The following is a 19,112-nucleotide window of genomic DNA, read 5'->3' as shown; positions in this document are numbered from 1 at the left end:
CAGCTGAAAAGGGTAAAGAATCAAGCAGAACACTCTCCAAGAATCCATATCTTTTAACAGATCCATTGCTGGGAAAAATAATTTCACTTGTGAAGCTTAGAAACTCAGTAGAAAAAAAAAAATTATACATATACATACATACATATATATATATATGTATATATATATATATATATATATATATATATCACCAACTGACCTTCTACTGATAGGATATATTTAGGGGAATTTTTGAAATTCTTCTATTTAAATACATACATAACGTGCACCTTCACCAAATGACTTCCACACTGCTTCAGATGATAAGGCATAAATAAATTCAATGAATTAAGCACAGAAAGGACATTTTATTAGAACGGTATCCACTCATGGGGAAAACGTACAAGGCCAGAAGTTCCTAGTCTGTCAGATGAGTCCTAACTCAGCAAGCAGTAAGCTTTCCTGAGAGACTCCACTCTGTGCTCAACACTGGAGGAGCAGACACCCGTCAGCCTAGAAATGTCCTCCCTGTCCATGGGACAGACAAGGAGCCGGTTCCAGGTGGTACAGTTTAGACAGACTGGGAGAAGAACAAGATGTGGGAGGTGGACAGAGAACACTGAAGAAAGGCCAGAATGATGTGTCAGAATTGAAAAACAAAAACAAACAAACAAAAACCAGGCAACATGAGGAAAAAATTAGTACATGGCTGTCAGGTCCTGAAGCCAGATGGAACTTTATAGAAGCCAAAGTACTACACTAAGCACTCAATCCTATGCCACCAACTGCTCCTTGTAGCCCCATCAGCACTCTGTGGGCAGGTGAAGAAAATGGGGTGTTGAGGGGGGTCCAATGAGTCACTACTGTGACAAGGACTGGGGACCTTGGAGCATACAAGCACCTTACAATTCTGATTAGATAGACTTTTACACAGGCCATCCCGAGATGAAAACAGTTTGGAAGCTTTGATGTGACATTTCTAATTACTGTCTCTGTGTTATTGTCATGATGTTGCTTAGACAGATGACGGACTGCTCGTCCTGTAGCAGAGGGGCAACGAAATAATCCCAGGCTGGTGAGAACACTTTCTTGGCTATCTCATAGTCACTAAAGCACCTCAGAATTCTGAGATGGTCAAGGAAAGTAAGATGGTGTGCAAGGAGGTTTGAAACTCTGAGGGGGTTGGTACAACTGAGCCTTCGTTCCTCTTAAAATCATGTCATTAAAAGCCCTGCTGGTCTAACAGATAAGGTGTTGGCCTTATAGAATGCTACTGGCTAAACTCATGAATACAAAACAAGATGTCCCAATCGCAACAACAACAACAAGGTCTATGAACTCATGAAGCATCACAGGCTTTCTAACAGATGTGCTATCATGTCTGCACATGTAGCCACAGTTAGCAGCACTGGACAGAAGAGACTTCCGAGGGTGGCCGGCTAAAACGAGAAGACAAGCACTGAAAGACAATGGACTGTGTTAGACACCTCCTCTTCCACAATGACACGCATACAGCTACCAGAATTCCACACTCCAGGCTTGGTTCCTGACTCATAGACCAGCTTCCCTTCCAGATGCCTTTGCTAGCCCCGACCCCCCCCGCCCCGTTTCCCTGCTCTGCCTTTGGACACTGATACCTTGAGCCGCTCTTTCTGTCTACATTTTGTTAGTGACAGCATGTGGTCTGAACTATTATATACTATCTAGAATCTGTCTCACGCCCATATCTCTCTGCCAAACCCCAAGTGCATGAATCATACCTCAATATGCCCCAACTTTTAATTCTCCCCTCCACTCCCAAGGATACACCACATAGCCTCACATTTAATTAAAATGATGTCCTTCCGATCAGATGATTAACCTTCAAGTCAACACTTATTTCTCTTGCCCCATCATTTCTGTTAGGAATTCCCATCAGCCCCTTCAGAATATTGGTTCCTGTCACCACGGGTAAGCCTTTTCCATCTCTCACTGGAATTCAGCAGAAGGGAGTGTTTCCTCCCTCCTCCCCATGTCTGTTCCCAACTTAGCCAGGTAAACGTCTGAAAATGGAAGTTGCCCAGGACACAGCATGAATCAAGGCCATCATCCAGTAGCTGCCCACTGTAGGCAAGGCAAAAGAAACCTGCCACTGTCCCATAACTCACATGTCTGACTACTCCCTTTGCTCTCCGTGGGTCTCTATGCTTCAACCATAAGTGCTGGCCTGCTCTTAGGGTTACTGCTCCAGCTTTTCCTTCTTCCAGATGTTCTTCCCTGGAGAAGTGCTGCCTCACTTGCTTTGGGTATCCTGAGCTCTCACTCCTCTGATCATCCTACTGAATACTGTCATTGACTCCCATTCCTCCTGCTACACTCCAGATCTTTGTTCCTTAACACTCATCATCTTCTGACATCTAGTCTACCTATATGTCAGCTACCCAGTGCCCACCACAATGTTTTGTTCCATTGCTAAAATAAGAAGTCTCACCATATGAACCCCAGACCATCAGAATCAACCAGAACTATGGAGCAGAGACTGAGTGAATGACCAACCAATGATTGTCCCAACTTGAGACCCAGCCCATGGGCAAGAACCAATCTCTGACACTAGTAATAATACCCTGAAATGCTTGCAGACAGGAGCCAGGCATAACTATCCTCTGAGAGGCTCCACCCAGCAGCTGACTGAAACAGATACAGAAACCCATAGCCAATCAGTAGATGAAGCTTAGGGAATCTTGCGGAAGAGTTGAGGGACCCAGAGGGGATAGAGACTCCACAAGAAGGTCATCCGAGTCAACTAACCTGGCCCCTTGGGCCCTCCAGAGATTGAACCACCAATCAAAGAGCATACATGGGCTGGACCTAGGCACTCCCCTACACACACATATGTAACAGATGAGCAACTTGATCATCATGCGGGTTCCCAACAACTGAAGCAGAGGCTGTCCCTGACTCTAATGCCTGCCTGAGGATCCTGTTCCCTAACTGGACTGTCTTGTCTGGCCTCAGTGGGAAAGGATGCTGTCTAGTCCTGCAGTGACTTGAGGTGCCAGGATGAGTTGGTACCCAGGGAGTCCTCCCCCTTCTCAGAGGAGAATAGAAGGAGATATGGGAGAGGAGCTTTATCAGGGGGAATGGGGGCAGCAATTGAGATGTAAAGTAAAAATAAGTAAGTAAAGAAAGAGGGAGAGAGAGACAGACACAGACAGAAAGAAAGAGAGAAGAAGGAAAGAAGGGGAGGATGGGTGGAGGGAGGGAGGGAGGGAGGGAGGGAGGGAGGGAGGGAGGGAGGGAGGGAAGATGGAAGGTAAAATCCTTGGATCCTGGTGAATCATGAATTCAGATGGTAGGACCCAGCACCCCAACTCACATCTCCACACACTGGGATTTTAGGATCCCTCACATGGAGTACCTGGAGCAGACTAAGTACTCAAAGTGTTCTGCTTACTAAATCTAAAAACCCTTTTCTGGTAATGGCTGTGTCCTCCTGTGGGAGGAGGATGATCAATTTTATTATATGATAGAACTGTGTTTGTTGCTAGGATGACTACCTGACTCAAGTTGGGTGTTTCATTGCTCCTTCTAAAGCAAGAAGGACTTCGCCCAAAGTTTAGTTCTGATGTCAAAGCTGTTTAGGAGAAGAATGTGGTTAAAACTTGTATCGTTTAGGCAAGAAACTCCTAGGGAGAGAGAAGAGAGAGATCAGGTATGGACTGGCTTAGGGAAAACAGAAGCAGGCTATGTGGTTCTGGAGTCAGAAGAGTCAGTCTGGGAAAAGTGCTGGCAGAAACACTGAAATTTTCTGCTGTTACCAAATGAAAAAGAAAAAAGAGGTGAACTCACAAGGGTTCTACTCAGACTGCCCAAATGTGGTACCACAGGAAAGGAGGAAAATAGACTTACAACAATCCATACTGAGAAACAAAAATCACACTCTCCTAAACTGAGTAAACTAATCAAACCCTTTCTCGGGGATTTGGATTCACGTTTAAGCGCCTTCAGGCCTGGGTGGTTAGAGTTAAGGAGTTGCCATTCTGCCAAAAATAGAGAAAGAAAGTCAATCTTCAGAGAGAGTAAAGCAGACCAGATGTACAGGGAGCGTCAAAGGCACGAGGCACAGCCTTGCCTTGAGCCCGCAGCCTCCCACAGCTCATGTCTGCCCTACCCAATCCAGGCTGGCTCCCTGGAGTACAATGAGGATCGTAGCTGAAACCAGAAGTAAAATGATCTATGCTCAGTCACCACTGCAGTGACCATCTGGATGAGTAGAAAGAACGTCTCACAGGAAGCAGTGATGTCGTTGCATTAAGCACAGAGCCTGATGCGAAACAGACATTAGTTCATCTACAGATGAGCAAGGAGAGTGGAGACAGCCAGCAGATGAGAGGGAAGGGACTGAAACTCTTAAGAGAAAATATAAATAAATAAATAAATAAATAAATAAATAAATAAATAAATAAATAACAAGAAAAAAACACTGACAAAAGCAACAGCAACTTATGGGAAGAAACGGTTCACAGCTTACATCTCCAGCTTCTATCATCTCTCTTGAAGGAAGAAGTCACAGCAGGAACTTAAGACAGAACCCAAATCCTTGGAGGAACGTTGCTTGTTGGCCCCTCCTTAACTATGTTCCTGTTATACAAGCCAGGGTCACCTGCCCAGGAAATGGCACCAATCACAGTGGGCTGGTCCCTCCTGCATCAGTTCAGACAACCAAACCAAGCGCCCATGGACACATCCACAGACCAACCTAATTAAGATGGTTGCTGGATGAGACTCTTTTCTAGGTCATTCTAGGCTCTGTCAGGTGGACGGTTAATGCTGACTGGATCTCCCATGATTCTGTCTTTCAAACTAAAACTCGTGGGCAAAGGGAAACATTCACACAGCAAAGGGTTCTGATGAACTCATCTGTGAGATGGGAAAATGTGAGAGCAATGGTTCCCTCCCTCCCGTCATCATGAAGGCTGTGACAATGCATGCATATTCCATCCTCAGACTCTTCGAGTCTCACCAGGAAGACCTGCTGACACGCCAGCTGGGTAGAGCCAAGAGAAAATTGAGAGAAAATGAAATATGTCCGGTAGAGGGGAAGAGATGGAGCCTGGAGGGGACGGGGAGCCGCCAGGGGTCCACGGTGTGGCTGCTCTTAAAGAATGGGCCCAGAGCAGTGTCCAGTACTTGAGCTCCTGGAATCTGAACAGAGTTGCAAAGAGATGTGCCGGTCCTAGAGCCAGACTTACCAGCTGCTACCTAAGGAAGTTTAGGGGTGGTGCTGAAGCTGCCTAAGGTGTCCTGCCTGGAAAGCAGTGGGATTCTATGCGTCTGCTTCCTCAACTATCCAGAGAATCATGTCATCACATACAGTGACTGTCACCAGAGGAACAATGAAGGGTTAGAGGTTTTATTCAAGTTGACAAATAGTAATTGTATATATGTTCGTAGTGTGTGTGTGTGTGTGTGTGTGTGTGTGTGTGTGTGGGTGGGTGGTGTGTGTGTGTTACAGAGAATGTGATGTTTGCATGAGTGTATATATTATAAAATGACCAAATTGCACTAATTAACATATTTATCACCTCAAATGTACACTCCTTTGTACTGGTGGCGTTAAAGTCATTTCTTCTACTTGTTGAGGTATTTAAGTATAATTGGATGCAATTAGTTTAGCATTAGAACTGGCTCCTGCCTGCCTCTAACTCAAACGCCTGTCTCTCCTTCCCCTACCCACTCCCAGCCCTGACGTCTGTAACCACCCTTCTAGTCTCTACCTCTGTGAACTTGACTTTCTTAGAATCTACCCATCAGTGAGTTTATACATCTGTCTCTGTGGATGGCTTGTGGCTTAGTCCCCTTGTGTCCTCCAGGCCTGTCCATTAGTGTCCCTGGTGTTTAAAACTGAATAGTATTACACTGTGCACACTTCACCAAAGTGATGCTTGTGGAAACCATGTGAGGTATCACCTCCCATCTCCACGATATTCATTACCAGAAAGGATGGGATGTCAGCAAGTGTTGGTGAGGACTTGGGCGAGAAAGCCTGGCCTTCTATATTGCTGTTGATGTTGCTGGTTTGGAGAACACTATAGAAATCCTAAACAGACTTAACTGGACAGCAAATAAATACTGCAGCCCTGTTACTGAACAGATACCCAGAGCTGAAGAAGCCAGAATGCCAGAGAGATGTCTGTATGTTCCCTAAAGCATGTGCACAAGAGCAAAGATACAGAAGCCAGTTGTATCCATTAGCAACGGAGGGATGGGTTTAAAGTCCTGAGCTGGAGCAAGCCTTTGTTGTTGTTGCTTCTTCAGTATTTTAATAATTGATATTTACCATTTCTCAATCACAAAAATACTCATTCACATGCTTTAATGAGCCAGAGGTGGGGATGGGGAGTTATCATTTGGTCTAATATATTATGAGTAGAAAAAATAAAACAATTGGACTCAAATCATAATTTCTAAGATCAAAACTAGAACCCACTCACAGACTGCTAATTTTCTATATTTTATAATATATTCTTTAGCTATGCCTGCTTTAAAAATACCAATCAGAAATAAGGCCAATATGAAAGAGAATTGTTACAAAACTTATATAATTCTAAAGGATTCCTTCTAAAACAGAATCCAAACAGACTAATTACTAGTATTCTAGTTAATGGAAGACCTGGTAAAGATCCACCATTATTTATAGAATAATGTGGAATAAAAGAACATCCCTAAGGCCATTCTAGGCAGAAGCACTTGGGGAAATGGTTCATCTTTTACCACTAATAGTTATGGTAATACATTTTAATGAACAGGTTTGTCCTAAAACTAAAACGGAACTGCTGTCATGAAAACTGGATTGTACTTTTAAAAGAAAGGTTTACAATAACTTAGAATATATAAAACTCAGTCCTGGAGTTTAAGAATTAAGTGGGGTTAATAAGTGAAAGATTTCTGCTTTAGCCACTTGGCATTGTGGGAGAATACCCATTAGCCATCTTGAGTGGCCTAGAGTAGTGCAAATAGAGTGTCAATAAAGAGACACAGGTCATTGCTCCACGGAACTTCTCACCATCCCAGCCCTGTAGCCTGGACTTCATTTTATTAACTTTCTATGAAAGTTCCACCAAATGGAACCCAAGAGTCAAACCACTCCCTGGAGAAAAATTAGGTCCCGATGAAATATTCAGTGCCTCACAATAACTCCACGGCTGTAAATTGGAGAATATATTAAGTTCTAAAGAAATCAAAATACCAGAAAGCCATGAGGCAGTGTGACACACTACACCAGTGCTAGACGAATTCTAGCAATTCTCTCTATTTAATTTTCTTTGAAAAATGTGATCATATAAAATGCCTGTGAGGTTTCAGCTTATGATACTAATCAACTATTAAGAGAAAAATAGCACTGCACAATTGAAATATGATACAATTTAGAAAGCCATTCACTCTACAACCAGCAATAGGCTTTAAATTAGATACTTCAGACCTGGGTCAATGAGTCAGTCTTCTGTCCTACTCATGGGTGACATGCCTTCAGTCAGACGACAGCCACTTCAGCAAGAAGGTTAACTCTGAGTAGATTTATAATGGGCAATGATGCTTGGTGTGTACTGAGGGACAGATGCAATGGTAAACATTTGACAAACCTAAGTCCACTGACATGCCTAAAACCTACGGAGATCCTCCCCGTCTGGCCTCACTTCGCAGATAAAAGTCATTTGCTCGGTATCTTGTGGCTACAGTGAGGAGTTGGAATCTGAACTTGGGTCCATCTGTATCTATTGACCTGATAAGTTCCTTTCCATAAATTTGTCCTCAAAAAGCAGCCATGGGTGCAGTTAAAGATTTATATGCAGTAATGTGCATTTTTAGCTTTATTATAATAATGAAATACTAAAATACTTTCAGTCCAGCAGAAAGGAATTACTAAGGATACAACATGTCCATAAGACTCAATATAGTGTGAAATAAAAGAAGCCATGGATTCTTCAAGGGTACACCATTGGGGCATGGGAAGGGTTGGAAGGAAGAAAGGAAGTGAGAAATTATATAATTTTATTTGTAATTTTTAATGAACAGTTCAACAAGATAAAATAAGTACTTCATAGAAAAGTTTCTAATGGAATAGAAAAATTATTCATTAAATTAACTTAATTTAATTTATTAAATTAAAACAGTATATATGGTTAAGAATAAAACATAAAAATTCGTATTATGTGCAGGTATACTACGTACATATATAACTGCATGTATAACTAGATTGATAATAGATAGATGATAGATAGATATACATAGATGATAGATAGATGATAAAGAGATAGATGATAGATAGATGATAAAGAGATAGATAGATAGATATACATAGATGATAGATAGATGATAAAGAGATAGATAGATAGATATACATAGATGATAGATAGATGATAAAGAGATAGATGATAGATAGATAGATAGATAGATGATAAAGAGATAGATAGATAGATAGATAGATACAGAGACAGACAGACAGATGATAGATAGCTAGATAGATATATAGATAGATGATAGACAGATAGATGATAGATAGATAGATAGATGATAGATAGATAGATAGATAGATAGATAGATAGATGATAGATAGATGATAGATAGATGATAGATGATAAAGAGATAGATAGATAGACAGACAGATGATAGATAGATAGATAGATAGATAGATAGATAGATAGATAGATAGATAGATAGACAGACAGACATATAGATAGATTATAGATAAGATGGCCAATAGGTAAATGAATGGATGCACAGAAAATGAAGCATGGTCTCTAGATGTGGGTTTCTCACGCTGGTGCTACTGACATGTTGTATTGGACACTCTTTTCAGTATTTGTGATTGAACCCGAGCCCTGTGCACGCTGGGCTAGTATTCTCTTACTACTGAGTTACATCCCCAGCAAGCACTGGGTACGTCTTCGTTGCAGAAGGCCATTCCTGTCACACTGCATGCTGCTTCATCAGCATCCCCCTTGCCTCTACTCACTAGACACCAGTGGCATCCCACTAGGTTGTGACAACCAAAAAATGTCACGAGACATTGACAACATTGCCCCCGGGTAAGATCTGCTACTCTGGGTAGTAACAGATAACATTTATTTATATGCATTGCAGAAGCTCCCAAAACGTCTAAAATTACATTTGTGCTCCTGGGGGAAAATGTTCTATAGGAGGCAAATTCACTAATGGGGGAAGCAACGACTCATGTTTTAGGAAGCAAGCTGCAATCGTGGAAAATATGTATCGAAGGCACTGTGGAATGTCTACTCCGATTTTTCTTCCGTCAGAAATTACTTAGCAAATGCTTAGCAGAGGAAAATAGCACCTGTCTCCTTTACCTGTGTCAGATACATCCGCGCGGTGACAGCAGAAAGAGGCGGGTAAATGAGAATTGGTTTTGTAGTCTCCCCAACAGCATCGCCGATGAGTTTCCCATTGGAAGAGTAAGCAGCAATCGCAAAAACATATTTCGCGTTGGTTTCCAAACCTTTAATCTCAAAGAAGCTTCTGCCATCGGCTGGTATCTGTGAACGGAGACGTTTCAGCTTTTACTCAGAAAATTAAGGCAGTGTGACTATTAAAACATAATTGGATAAACCTTTCTCCTTCGCTGTTGGAGCTTAGTTGTGACTCGAGTCGGAATTAGTGTCAATCCACAGCTGTAATGACTTCATAGGGGGGAAGCGCACACTCGGCTGTGGTTAATAAGGCTTTGGTAAGGCCTGCTGACAGAGAGGATGACATACCGCTTCTCCTGAGTTTGGGAGGTGGATGTTGTTCAGCCTTACTTTTCCGTAGCTTCCTTCTGCTTTGCAACCCAAAATACAGTACCAGGACACCTGGAGGGGAGAGAGGCAGCTGTCACCTGCCGTCTGTGGTCTGTTTAACAGCACTTGGCCTCCTCTATCTGGCTGTAGTAGCAAAATCAATAATCTTCCGAAAAGAACTGTAACTACTTGTGTGTCAAACTGCGAAGTCCAAGCTTATGAACATACGGTATCTCACAAAGTAACAACAAACGTGGGCTTGCTTGCATGAGAGAATGGAGACTATAATAATATTCATAAAATATCTCTCTCTCTCTCTCTCTCTCTCTCTGTGTGTGTGTGTGTGTGTGTGTGTACACGCACACACACACACACACACACACACACACACACACACACACACACACGAGCATGGACCTGGAACACGTGTGATGTGTGTAGGTCAGAAGAAAGACTTGGTTGTTGGTCCTTGTTTGAGACAGGAGCACTGTTATTTTACCACATCAAAACAACAGGCTTGTTGCCCCACAAGCCTTCAGAGCTTCTCCTACCTCATCGTCCCTGCTCCACATAGGAACCCTACTATTCCAAACTCTCGTGGCGTGTCTGGCTTTTTTTTTTTTTTTTTTTTTAATATGCTCTGGTGGTTGGAACCCAGATCTAGCAAGCACTTTTGTCCACTGAGCCGTTCCCCACCCCACCCCCGGGCCAGCATTATTGTTTACTCTAATCGCTATCAATCGAGCAGTTCTTTGTGCTGACGGAATGTCGTTCCTCCTAACTGGCATACATTCGTTATCCATAGTGATGGGTCCCATAAAGATATTTTTTTGGACAAGTGCATCAAGTACTTTGACCATGCTCACACTTAGCCCCTCCCCTCCGACTATTCTCATCCATTCCCCCCAGTCTCCCCTCTGCTTCCATGGCCTACATCCATGCATAATTTAATGCACCTACATAAAAGCTGGAACTGGAGAATGGGAGGCACAGGCAACATCCATCCGTCTGCATCTGACTCATTTCTGTCTGCCTGAGTCTGACTCATTTTGCTTGCTATAATGATCTCTGCTGTTTTCCAAAAGAGCATCATGATTCATTCTTCTTACGGCTGACTGAAACTTTGTCGAGTACGTATTCTATCTTTTCTATCAGCCTATTGTCTGTTGGATGGACAACAAGGCAGGTTCAAAACTTAGCTACTGTGGATATGGCTGAAAACACGGGTGTGTGAGCATCTCTGTGTCGTCCTCCGCTACAAACCCAGGATGGGTAGAACCTGGTCATACGGTAACAATATTTTTGTTTCTGGGGCATCTTGACCCTAATTTCCACCATGGGGAGGAACGGGAACTAATTCTAATCCCACCAGCAGTGTGTGAATTCTCCCTTCTCCTGCATCCTCACCAGAACTTGTTGTTCTTTGTTTTCTTGGGACTGGGATAAGGTGGGATTTCAATGTCGCTTTAGGTGGCTTGCCCAAGTGGCTAAGAATAGTGGACATTTTTTGATATGATTATTGGCGGCTTTCACTTCATCTTTTGAGAACTGTCTGTCCATTTCTAGAGTCACAGGCATCTGTGAGCCTCCTGGCGTGGGTGCTGGGACCCGAGCCTGAGCCCTTGCAGGAGGCAGTAAGAGCTCTTGGCCGATGCACTGTCTCCAGCCCCAAACTTAGACCTTTAAGCCCTTCGTACAATCTAAACATTAAGTCTCTGTCAGGGCCATGACTAGCCAGGACTTCTCTTGGTCTAGAAACTGTCTCGTCACCGGATTACTTCTTTGGCTCTATACAGTTTTGTAATTTTATGCGGCTCCATTTGTTAAATCTTGCTCTTTTTTTTTTTTAATTCCAGTCCTTTATACAAAGTTTTCTTCAGATACAGCCTGTGCCTGGATCTTGAGGTGCCCCCCCCATCCCCCATCCATGGCAAATTCAGAGTTTCAGGCCTCATATTAAGTAAGATCTTTGACTTATGAGTTGATTTCTTGCAGCAAGAGGTAAGACTCTGGTCTCATGTTTCCACATATGAAAATTTCTATTTTCATATGTAGGGCTGCCTGCACATTTTGCTACAGAGGCTGTGCTCTCTCCCGTGTATGTCTTTGGCATCTTTGTCAAAGACCCTGCAGCTAAGATGCACTGCATCCTTCGAGATGGAACTGCTACAGTCTTGGGGAATGGAGATGCAGAAAGACCAAAGCGTTTTAACTCAGAGCAAACAGACAGAACCGCTAATGCCAAAGACAGCTCATCTTCAGGGACTCAGAATGAGTGTGGAGGGCAACAGGGACCACCATTTAAAAGATGTTCATGTGACACAGACACATGACAAAACCAACAGGGTGTGGGTGGGAGAGAGGCGAGGCACTAAAACATACACAACCTTTACAACAGAAGGACACAGTGTGCACAAGAAAACCTGAAGAAAACTCACTGAATCAAGTGAGAACAGGGGTCCAACCTGCATGAGTGGGTCTCAACGCGATTCCACTCTAGGCCATTTGTTTGTTTGTTTGTTTGTCTGACAGGATGTCTCTGAGTAGCCCTTGATCTCCTAGAACTCACTCTTTAGACCAGGCTGACCCCAAACTCATTAGAGATCTGCCTGCCTCTGCATCTCCAGTGCTGGGATTAAAGGTGTGCACCACCACTGTCCAGCTTCTAGGTCACCTTTTAAAAGAGTAGTTTCTACAGAATAGAATGCTCTCGAATAGCCAATAGCCAAGCCACCCAAGGCTCCTTGCTTCAGCAAGTGAGGCTTTCTGGTCCAAGTGTCTAATCCTTTGTGCTCTTAGGGAAAGCCTCTCAGGTGATTATTATATATGTGACTAATTAAGAGTGCCAACCAACGTGAGCAGAAGCGGGGGGAGAGAAAAAGGAGGAGCTGGAGGCTGGAGCACGAGGGTAAAGGTCAAAGGAGACAAAAGGAAACACAAACTCGGAAATAATGGACCTACCATCCCTCAATTATCCACACAAAAAGAGAACGCTTTCTGTCGGGGGTGGGAGCTGCGGGGTGCAGAAAGACTGCGTTGCATGACAGATTGTTATTGCTCTAAATTATACCACACAGACCAAGAGCGAATTCGCTCTAAAATGCATTATTACAAGCAGATTTTATATTTTTATTTTGCTCCCTGTCTATGTAACACAAAGAAGCAATGTGTAATTAGAATCTACATAAGAATAGAGACGGTGTGAACAAATCACTAACTTTGGAAATAAGATTTTATAGACAATGTAAGTAACATTAGCATTTGCAACTATAGAAACAGATTTTAATGAAGCGATGGCTTAGGAGGAGACAAAAGATGGCCAAACCAGCAAACCAGAAAATTTACATAAGCCCACAGCACCACCTAGTGGTCAAAGACAGGAAGCAGCAGGCAACCTTCCTGAACCAACTCTCCTAATGAGTAATTTACATAAATGCTATTACGCCTGCCCATTAAAAAGCACGAGAGCTGTAAGTCAAATGTGAGGTGCTAATGTCTGCCTATGTTCACGGAACATACGATAGAACCGTCACTAAATTGTAATACTGAAAAAAATGAATGTTTGCGTTAAACATCATGCTGTACTACTAATTATCTAAAACCAGTGAAATCTTACTCTTAGCACAGGTTTCCAATCTCTAAACTTGAACTCCTAGTCCTAAAATGATGCTCTCACAACAGCACAGGTGAGTGTAAGGTGAACACTGCTTCTACTGCTCCAACTTCAAAGAGCAAAATAACAAAGAAGAAAAGTGGCCAAGTCCTCAGGGAAGTCCACGCCCACCCATCTGAAGTCACTCAAAAGTGAGCCACACTTCACCCATGTTTAGCTTTGTGCCTGTTAGTTCACACGGAGCTGGACAGCAGACAGACATTCAACAAAAAAAAAAAAAGCTCGTTGTACTGAATTAACAAAAAATATCACAAAAATAATGCAATCACAAGTCTACAACTCCAGTAATTGTTTCTGATAAATTCTATTGCATGTGCTTAATAAAAGTAGAAGAAAATCATCAGATAATATTTTGATAATGCTACATATTAGTTCAGTCTCAAAAAAAAAAAAAATAAGACAGGGTCTTGTGCTAGTCTTGAGCTTTCTGTGGAGCCACGGATGACCACGAAGTGATCCCTCTGCCTCCGCAGCGCTGAGACTACAGGCACATGGCCTGTCTTGGTGGCTGTAGGAACAGGACAAGGACTTTACCGGTGTTAGACAAGCTCTCTGCTAACTACATACATCTCCAGCCTTAGCTCGGTTTCTTTTCACAATAAACACGCTTTACAAATGAGACCCTTCACACTGTATTTGGCCTTCCTAAGGCTGTACTGCCGGTTAGCAGCAGAGCTAGAATTTTAAACTTACATATGCTTGACTTCAAAGTCTCTGGGTGCAAAATGCCCTAAAGATAATCAAAGATAGGAATGAATTGTGGCGCAACATCAAAGCAGGCCTAAAAGAGCGGTATTTAAAATATAAACTCGGAGTCGATTCCTTGTTAGGAAATGAAATCCCAAGAGGTGTTCCCATTTAGGCTGGGATCCAGGACCCGGGGACAGGGGAAGAGGCTCGTCCTAATAAATGCAGAAAGATTTGTGGTTGGAGAGACATTTGGACTGTCACTTGCTTCCACGGTGACCTGCAACCTTCCAATTCCACATCCTGCTGCTTTGTCGCCATCGCTGGCTCTCCTCCGGTGTCCTCTACCTTGAGTGCAGTGTCATTGTGACAAAGACACAGAGAGAGAACTGTTCTTTCCTCTTGTTTCTCCTTCCCAAGTGTTTGACACAGCTTTAGAAGACGATCAGTAAAGGGAAAATATCTCAAATAAATTAGAAAAGACATGAAAATACTAATCTGGTGTTCAGTGCTTATAAATAAGATTATTCAAGTCCTGAAAGCAAAAGCAATACAGGGTCATTGTCATCACAATAGCACTTAGATCGCATGGCATGGGCCAGCACACCAAAGAGCACCATACCTTAACATCTGAAATGAATGGCGCAGGCTTCAGAATCACAGAGCAGTGAGTTCGGGCCAGCAGGATGGGTGGGGGAGGGGTTCTTCTCTTCTTTATTTTAGAACTCTCCAGGAACCTCTGATAGGAATATAGGGCATTTTGTTCTGCTTCGACCTTCTCAATTAAAGCATACGCTTCCTGTAACGAAGTGTGAAAATAGAAAAACACATTTCAGGAGCTTGAGCCTCCGCTATATTTGCAGAATTCTCTGGTGGTAAATGATCTCTTTCTATATACCATCTCTTGACTCCCGGAGGCATATGAACACGTGTCAATAAATATCACAGGCTGTTTTTTGTGGGACTATAGAAAAGACCACTAAGTAAGCCTCTTCAGGGGAAGCAGACACATATGTCCAAATGCAATGGCATATACTATTCATGGGAGGTGCTTCTGTCTTTAAACCCACTGAATATCTACCATCACACATCATTGTGCTGTGAAGTCGGTAACAGAGACTCCTGCGTTTACACAATCCTATCCTTAACTCAACTTGCCATGCGACTCTCAAGAAATAAGTTGACCGACTCGTGTGGCTTGTGAAAGGAGTGTGACTGAGCGTTTAGATCAAGATGTCAGTCCAGTGATTCTGCTAGAGACAATACCTAACCGTCAGAGCTAGACCGGATTTAAAGTCGATCAGCTGTGTGCAGGAGAGATGTGTGAACTTCCTAACACTACTAGTGACACCAGTTAAAGTAATGATGGTAATATTTTAGTCTCAACAATCATAGGAAATAGTATGGGGGGGGGGGGAGACCAAAATGAGAAAATTCACAAAACCAGCTGTATTCAATTTTCAAAGGGTATTTCTAGAGTTATCTAGAACAATGCTTGAGCAAACCAAGGTCTCACAACTTCGAAATCTGGACACCCAATCCCACCCGTTCAAAACAGGCTTTCCCAGACATGTCATGTGATGGAAGTAGCTAACCACGCGCCCTCTCCTGACAGCCCTCGGAAATCAGGATGGTTTACCAAACCTAAAGAGAGAAATGACCCCTTTGCCAACTGAGAACAAAGGTTAGCCAGGACCCTCCACGCAAAGCGACTTCCACGGTAAAGCAGCAACCATGTTTGCCGTGGCCGTCTGAGCAGCAGTGCGCTGCGTGAACTGCCCCAGAGTTTCTGTATGGATACACACCTCTCTTGCCTAGACTTTCCATTAGAGAAAATGGGACCTGCCTCTCTTCAGAAGTTCGCCAGTGCTTATGAAGACAGGCTGACACTAAATCCATTTGTCACACGCCTGACACCCACGGTGCATCGGAACACTAATGGGAAGATGTAATGCAATCTCCAGGGCATGATTAAGATGCACATAAACAACTATCACAGAGCTGCGCTGATGGAGCGCCACAGTCGCTCCTCGTCTCGGAGCCCTCCCTGGGGTGCGTCTGGGTCCCAGCACGAGGGTGCGCACCTCAGAAGGAGATGAGAAGTAGGTTAAGTCATCCCCAGAGAAACCTGGCCAGCAGTGTGGCTGAGGATAAATGGCGTGCTTTCAAAGATAAATCAAGAGAAGGCGTGGGGCGTGATGCGTTGTTTTGTGAAGATGAATCCAGCTGGAGCTCAGATAATCGTCCTAAGCGAATGCTCCAGGGTGCTGGAAGTGAAGGGCAGGGTAATAGTGATAACAATGGCCAACAGGTATGGGCTGTACCCTGTACCAAAAGCTAAGAGGTTTTTTAACCATTTGTTTATTTTTATCTCTTGTGCATTGGCATTTTGCCTGAATGTGTGTCTGTGTGAGGATGCTGGATCCCCCTCCTTGTCCCCCAGAACTGAAGTACACAGTGGTGAGCCCCCATATGGTCCTGGGAGTTCAGCCTAAGTTCTCTGGAAGAACAACCAGTGCTCTTAACCAGGAAGCCATCTCTCCAGGCCTGCTTTTTTATTTGGTTGGGTTTTTTTTTTTTTTATGCTAAGAATTTTATGTGCAACATTTCATCAAGTCTTCCTAAGAAGCTCCCTTTAATAGATGAATGTTTCAAGACTTAAGAAGGCATCAATAACACAGGACGTAGAGCTAACCAGTAGCAAAACCAGAACCCCACCCTAGCTCCTGTATTTCATACTACTACATCCAAATGCAAAGCTAAGCCAAACGAACAAAGAGCCTTAAGAAGACAAGCCACATAAAGCTTGCTATACTTTACCTTTAGGAAAATCTCTACCATGTAACTATGCCAAAATCTGCTGTCAGTGTTTGAAACCCAGGGCTTAAACCATGATCTCATTAAAGGGGGGTTGGGATCAGAAAGATCTCCGCTCTTCCGAAAGGAAGAGCAGAGAATAGAACAGGCAGAAAGAACTGAGAGGGTATCAAGGAAAAAAATAAAACAGTTTACACTTCCCTCAAGAGAAACAAATAGGATCAAGTCGACTGAACATCACATAAATAAGGAAATAAACTCAATTACTGCCAGTTCAGTTCATATGATAAGAGTTATAGGTATAGGAAATATTAAAGTGGGGACTTATTAGAACTTCCAGTGGTTCTGGTTTCCTTCTTAGCTCTGCTTCCAAAATGGGATTACACAGTTACACTCCACACCAGTAGTAAAAGCGGATCATCAAGGCCATAGTGTTCCTTTGCTTAGAGTCAGGATACTAACGCTGGAATTTGACACTGTTGACTTTATCTGGGCTGCAGGGTTACTTTGGCTCCAGCAGATAATATTAAGAGAAAAGCAGATGCAACAGTTGGATTTCTTTGCTACAGAAGTTTCTGGGGAAATGAAGTGTGGGTCAGAGGGGCAGAGGATTCCCAGAACAGGGTCACAGTCTTCTCATCAGCACACAGATAGGTCACCAAGCTCCATTTCCTTATATGGGACATAGAGAGACCCATTTTCTTGGCAAGGGATTGCTTCTAGGGTATATACACTAACGCTGTGGTCTTTTCATATTGATACAGAAGGTTCAGCTTCCAAGGAGGGAGCAACAAAAAGGCCCCTTTCACATCTTTAGCATCCCTATTCTACCTGATTGTATCTAATGAGATGCAAGAAACAGCATCATAGATGGCTACCCTGAAATCACTTAGGAGCATCTCTGTTCTTTTCCAGTGAGAAATGTCATTGGCTAAAATCCTGAAAGGTCATCTGGTAGCTGCCTTAGTGAACTGTCTAACATAAGTCACAGGGCAACTGCTCAACTTGAAGACAGAAAAGCATCCGTCAGGGTGCCGTCCCTTACAAGAAAGGGATGACTTAATGTGCAAAACCAAGACAGATCGATACAGTCAAACAGCCAAGGCTGGCGAACAGGATGAAGACACTCCTCTAAACAAAAAGGGGTAAAAAAAAAAAAGCCTTCACCCCATTTGGGAAACTAACATTATCAAACGCCTCTCCTTTGTCTGTGACAGCAAATTGGTTCACTTTTAATTGGTTTGGAATCACAGGCACTTGATAAGATTATATGGATCCACAAGGGCAGAAAACTTTTGAAAAACCAAAACTGAGTATGAATTATTTACGCGTTCCTAAGAGACTCAGGCTTTTTCATACCTTTTTTATGGTATCAGGTGACACATCAATTACTGATTTGGGGACAATTTTATTACAAGACCATGATAAGGTAAAACATTTTGTGATATTCCTCAGCAGAGAATGATCGCCAAGGGAGAGAAGTTTATTTATCTTCTTTAAGGAAAGAAAGTTTGACAATTATTTGAGTCGTAACATCACTGTTAAGGAAAATGCCCCGAGGAGCCATCGTGACACTACAGTCCTTGGATGAGAACTGCCACTGAGGAACAGCGGTGGCTCCCACAGACACAGGACCTCAAATAAACACTCAGCGTGCTCCCAGCTGGTTAGACCTCCTGTTGAGGATCCGTCATAAAGAGCAGAGCCGCTAACTGCCTCACGTGGAGCTATCGTATGAGAGCATTACAGTCATAATTTTTCTGGAGTTCAAACAGTCTTAGGAAATAGAAAGACCTGGACACTTAGATTCCTTGCATCTCCACCACCTTCCTCCCGAGCCTGGGTGGGAAGGAAAGAAATAGGAAGGAAACGGCGTATTATGGAAGTAGAAATGGAAGTAGAAAGAAAAGCCCAAAGGTTTCCCTCTCTTCCGGCTCCAAAAGCATGTGGAATTAGTCCTGGGAACAACGTTTTGGTTTTTTTTTTTTTTTGGTTTTTTTTTTTTTTTTTTTTGGTTTATTTGTTTGTTTTTGTTTTTTTAAGAGACTATTTTATTCTCCATAGAAATAGGGGCCAGAGTGCCAATGTCCTCTAAGCAGGCAGCCACAAAGCATCTGCTGAGAAAACATACAGAAATCTTCTAACAAAGATCAGAGGCTACTTGACCTTATCAATTCAAA

At 43.0% G+C, this 19,112-nt stretch overlaps 1 protein-coding gene across 1 annotated transcript in view; it reads right to left on the bottom strand.

Annotated features, from left to right (window-relative positions):
* Positions 1-19,112, bottom strand: part of CFAP54 (cilia and flagella associated protein 54) — a gene marked incomplete at both ends in the record, with an annotated part of 273,781 nt that overhangs the window by 200,839 nt on the left and 53,830 nt on the right. Inside the window, 3 exons of the mRNA XM_080935383.1 lie at positions 9,327-9,512; positions 9,735-9,827; positions 14,738-14,914. Coding sequence (XP_080791509.1) covers positions 9,327-9,512; positions 9,735-9,827; positions 14,738-14,914 — 456 coding nt within the window. The remainder of the gene's footprint in view (positions 1-9,326; positions 9,513-9,734; positions 9,828-14,737; positions 14,915-19,112) is intronic.

This window comes from Micromys minutus (genome assembly GCF_963924665.1).
Source record: "Micromys minutus genome assembly, chromosome: 22".
NCBI classification, from domain to species: Eukaryota; Metazoa; Chordata; class Mammalia; order Rodentia; family Muridae; genus Micromys; species Micromys minutus.
This window is presented reverse-complemented; position numbering and strand designations above follow the sequence as displayed.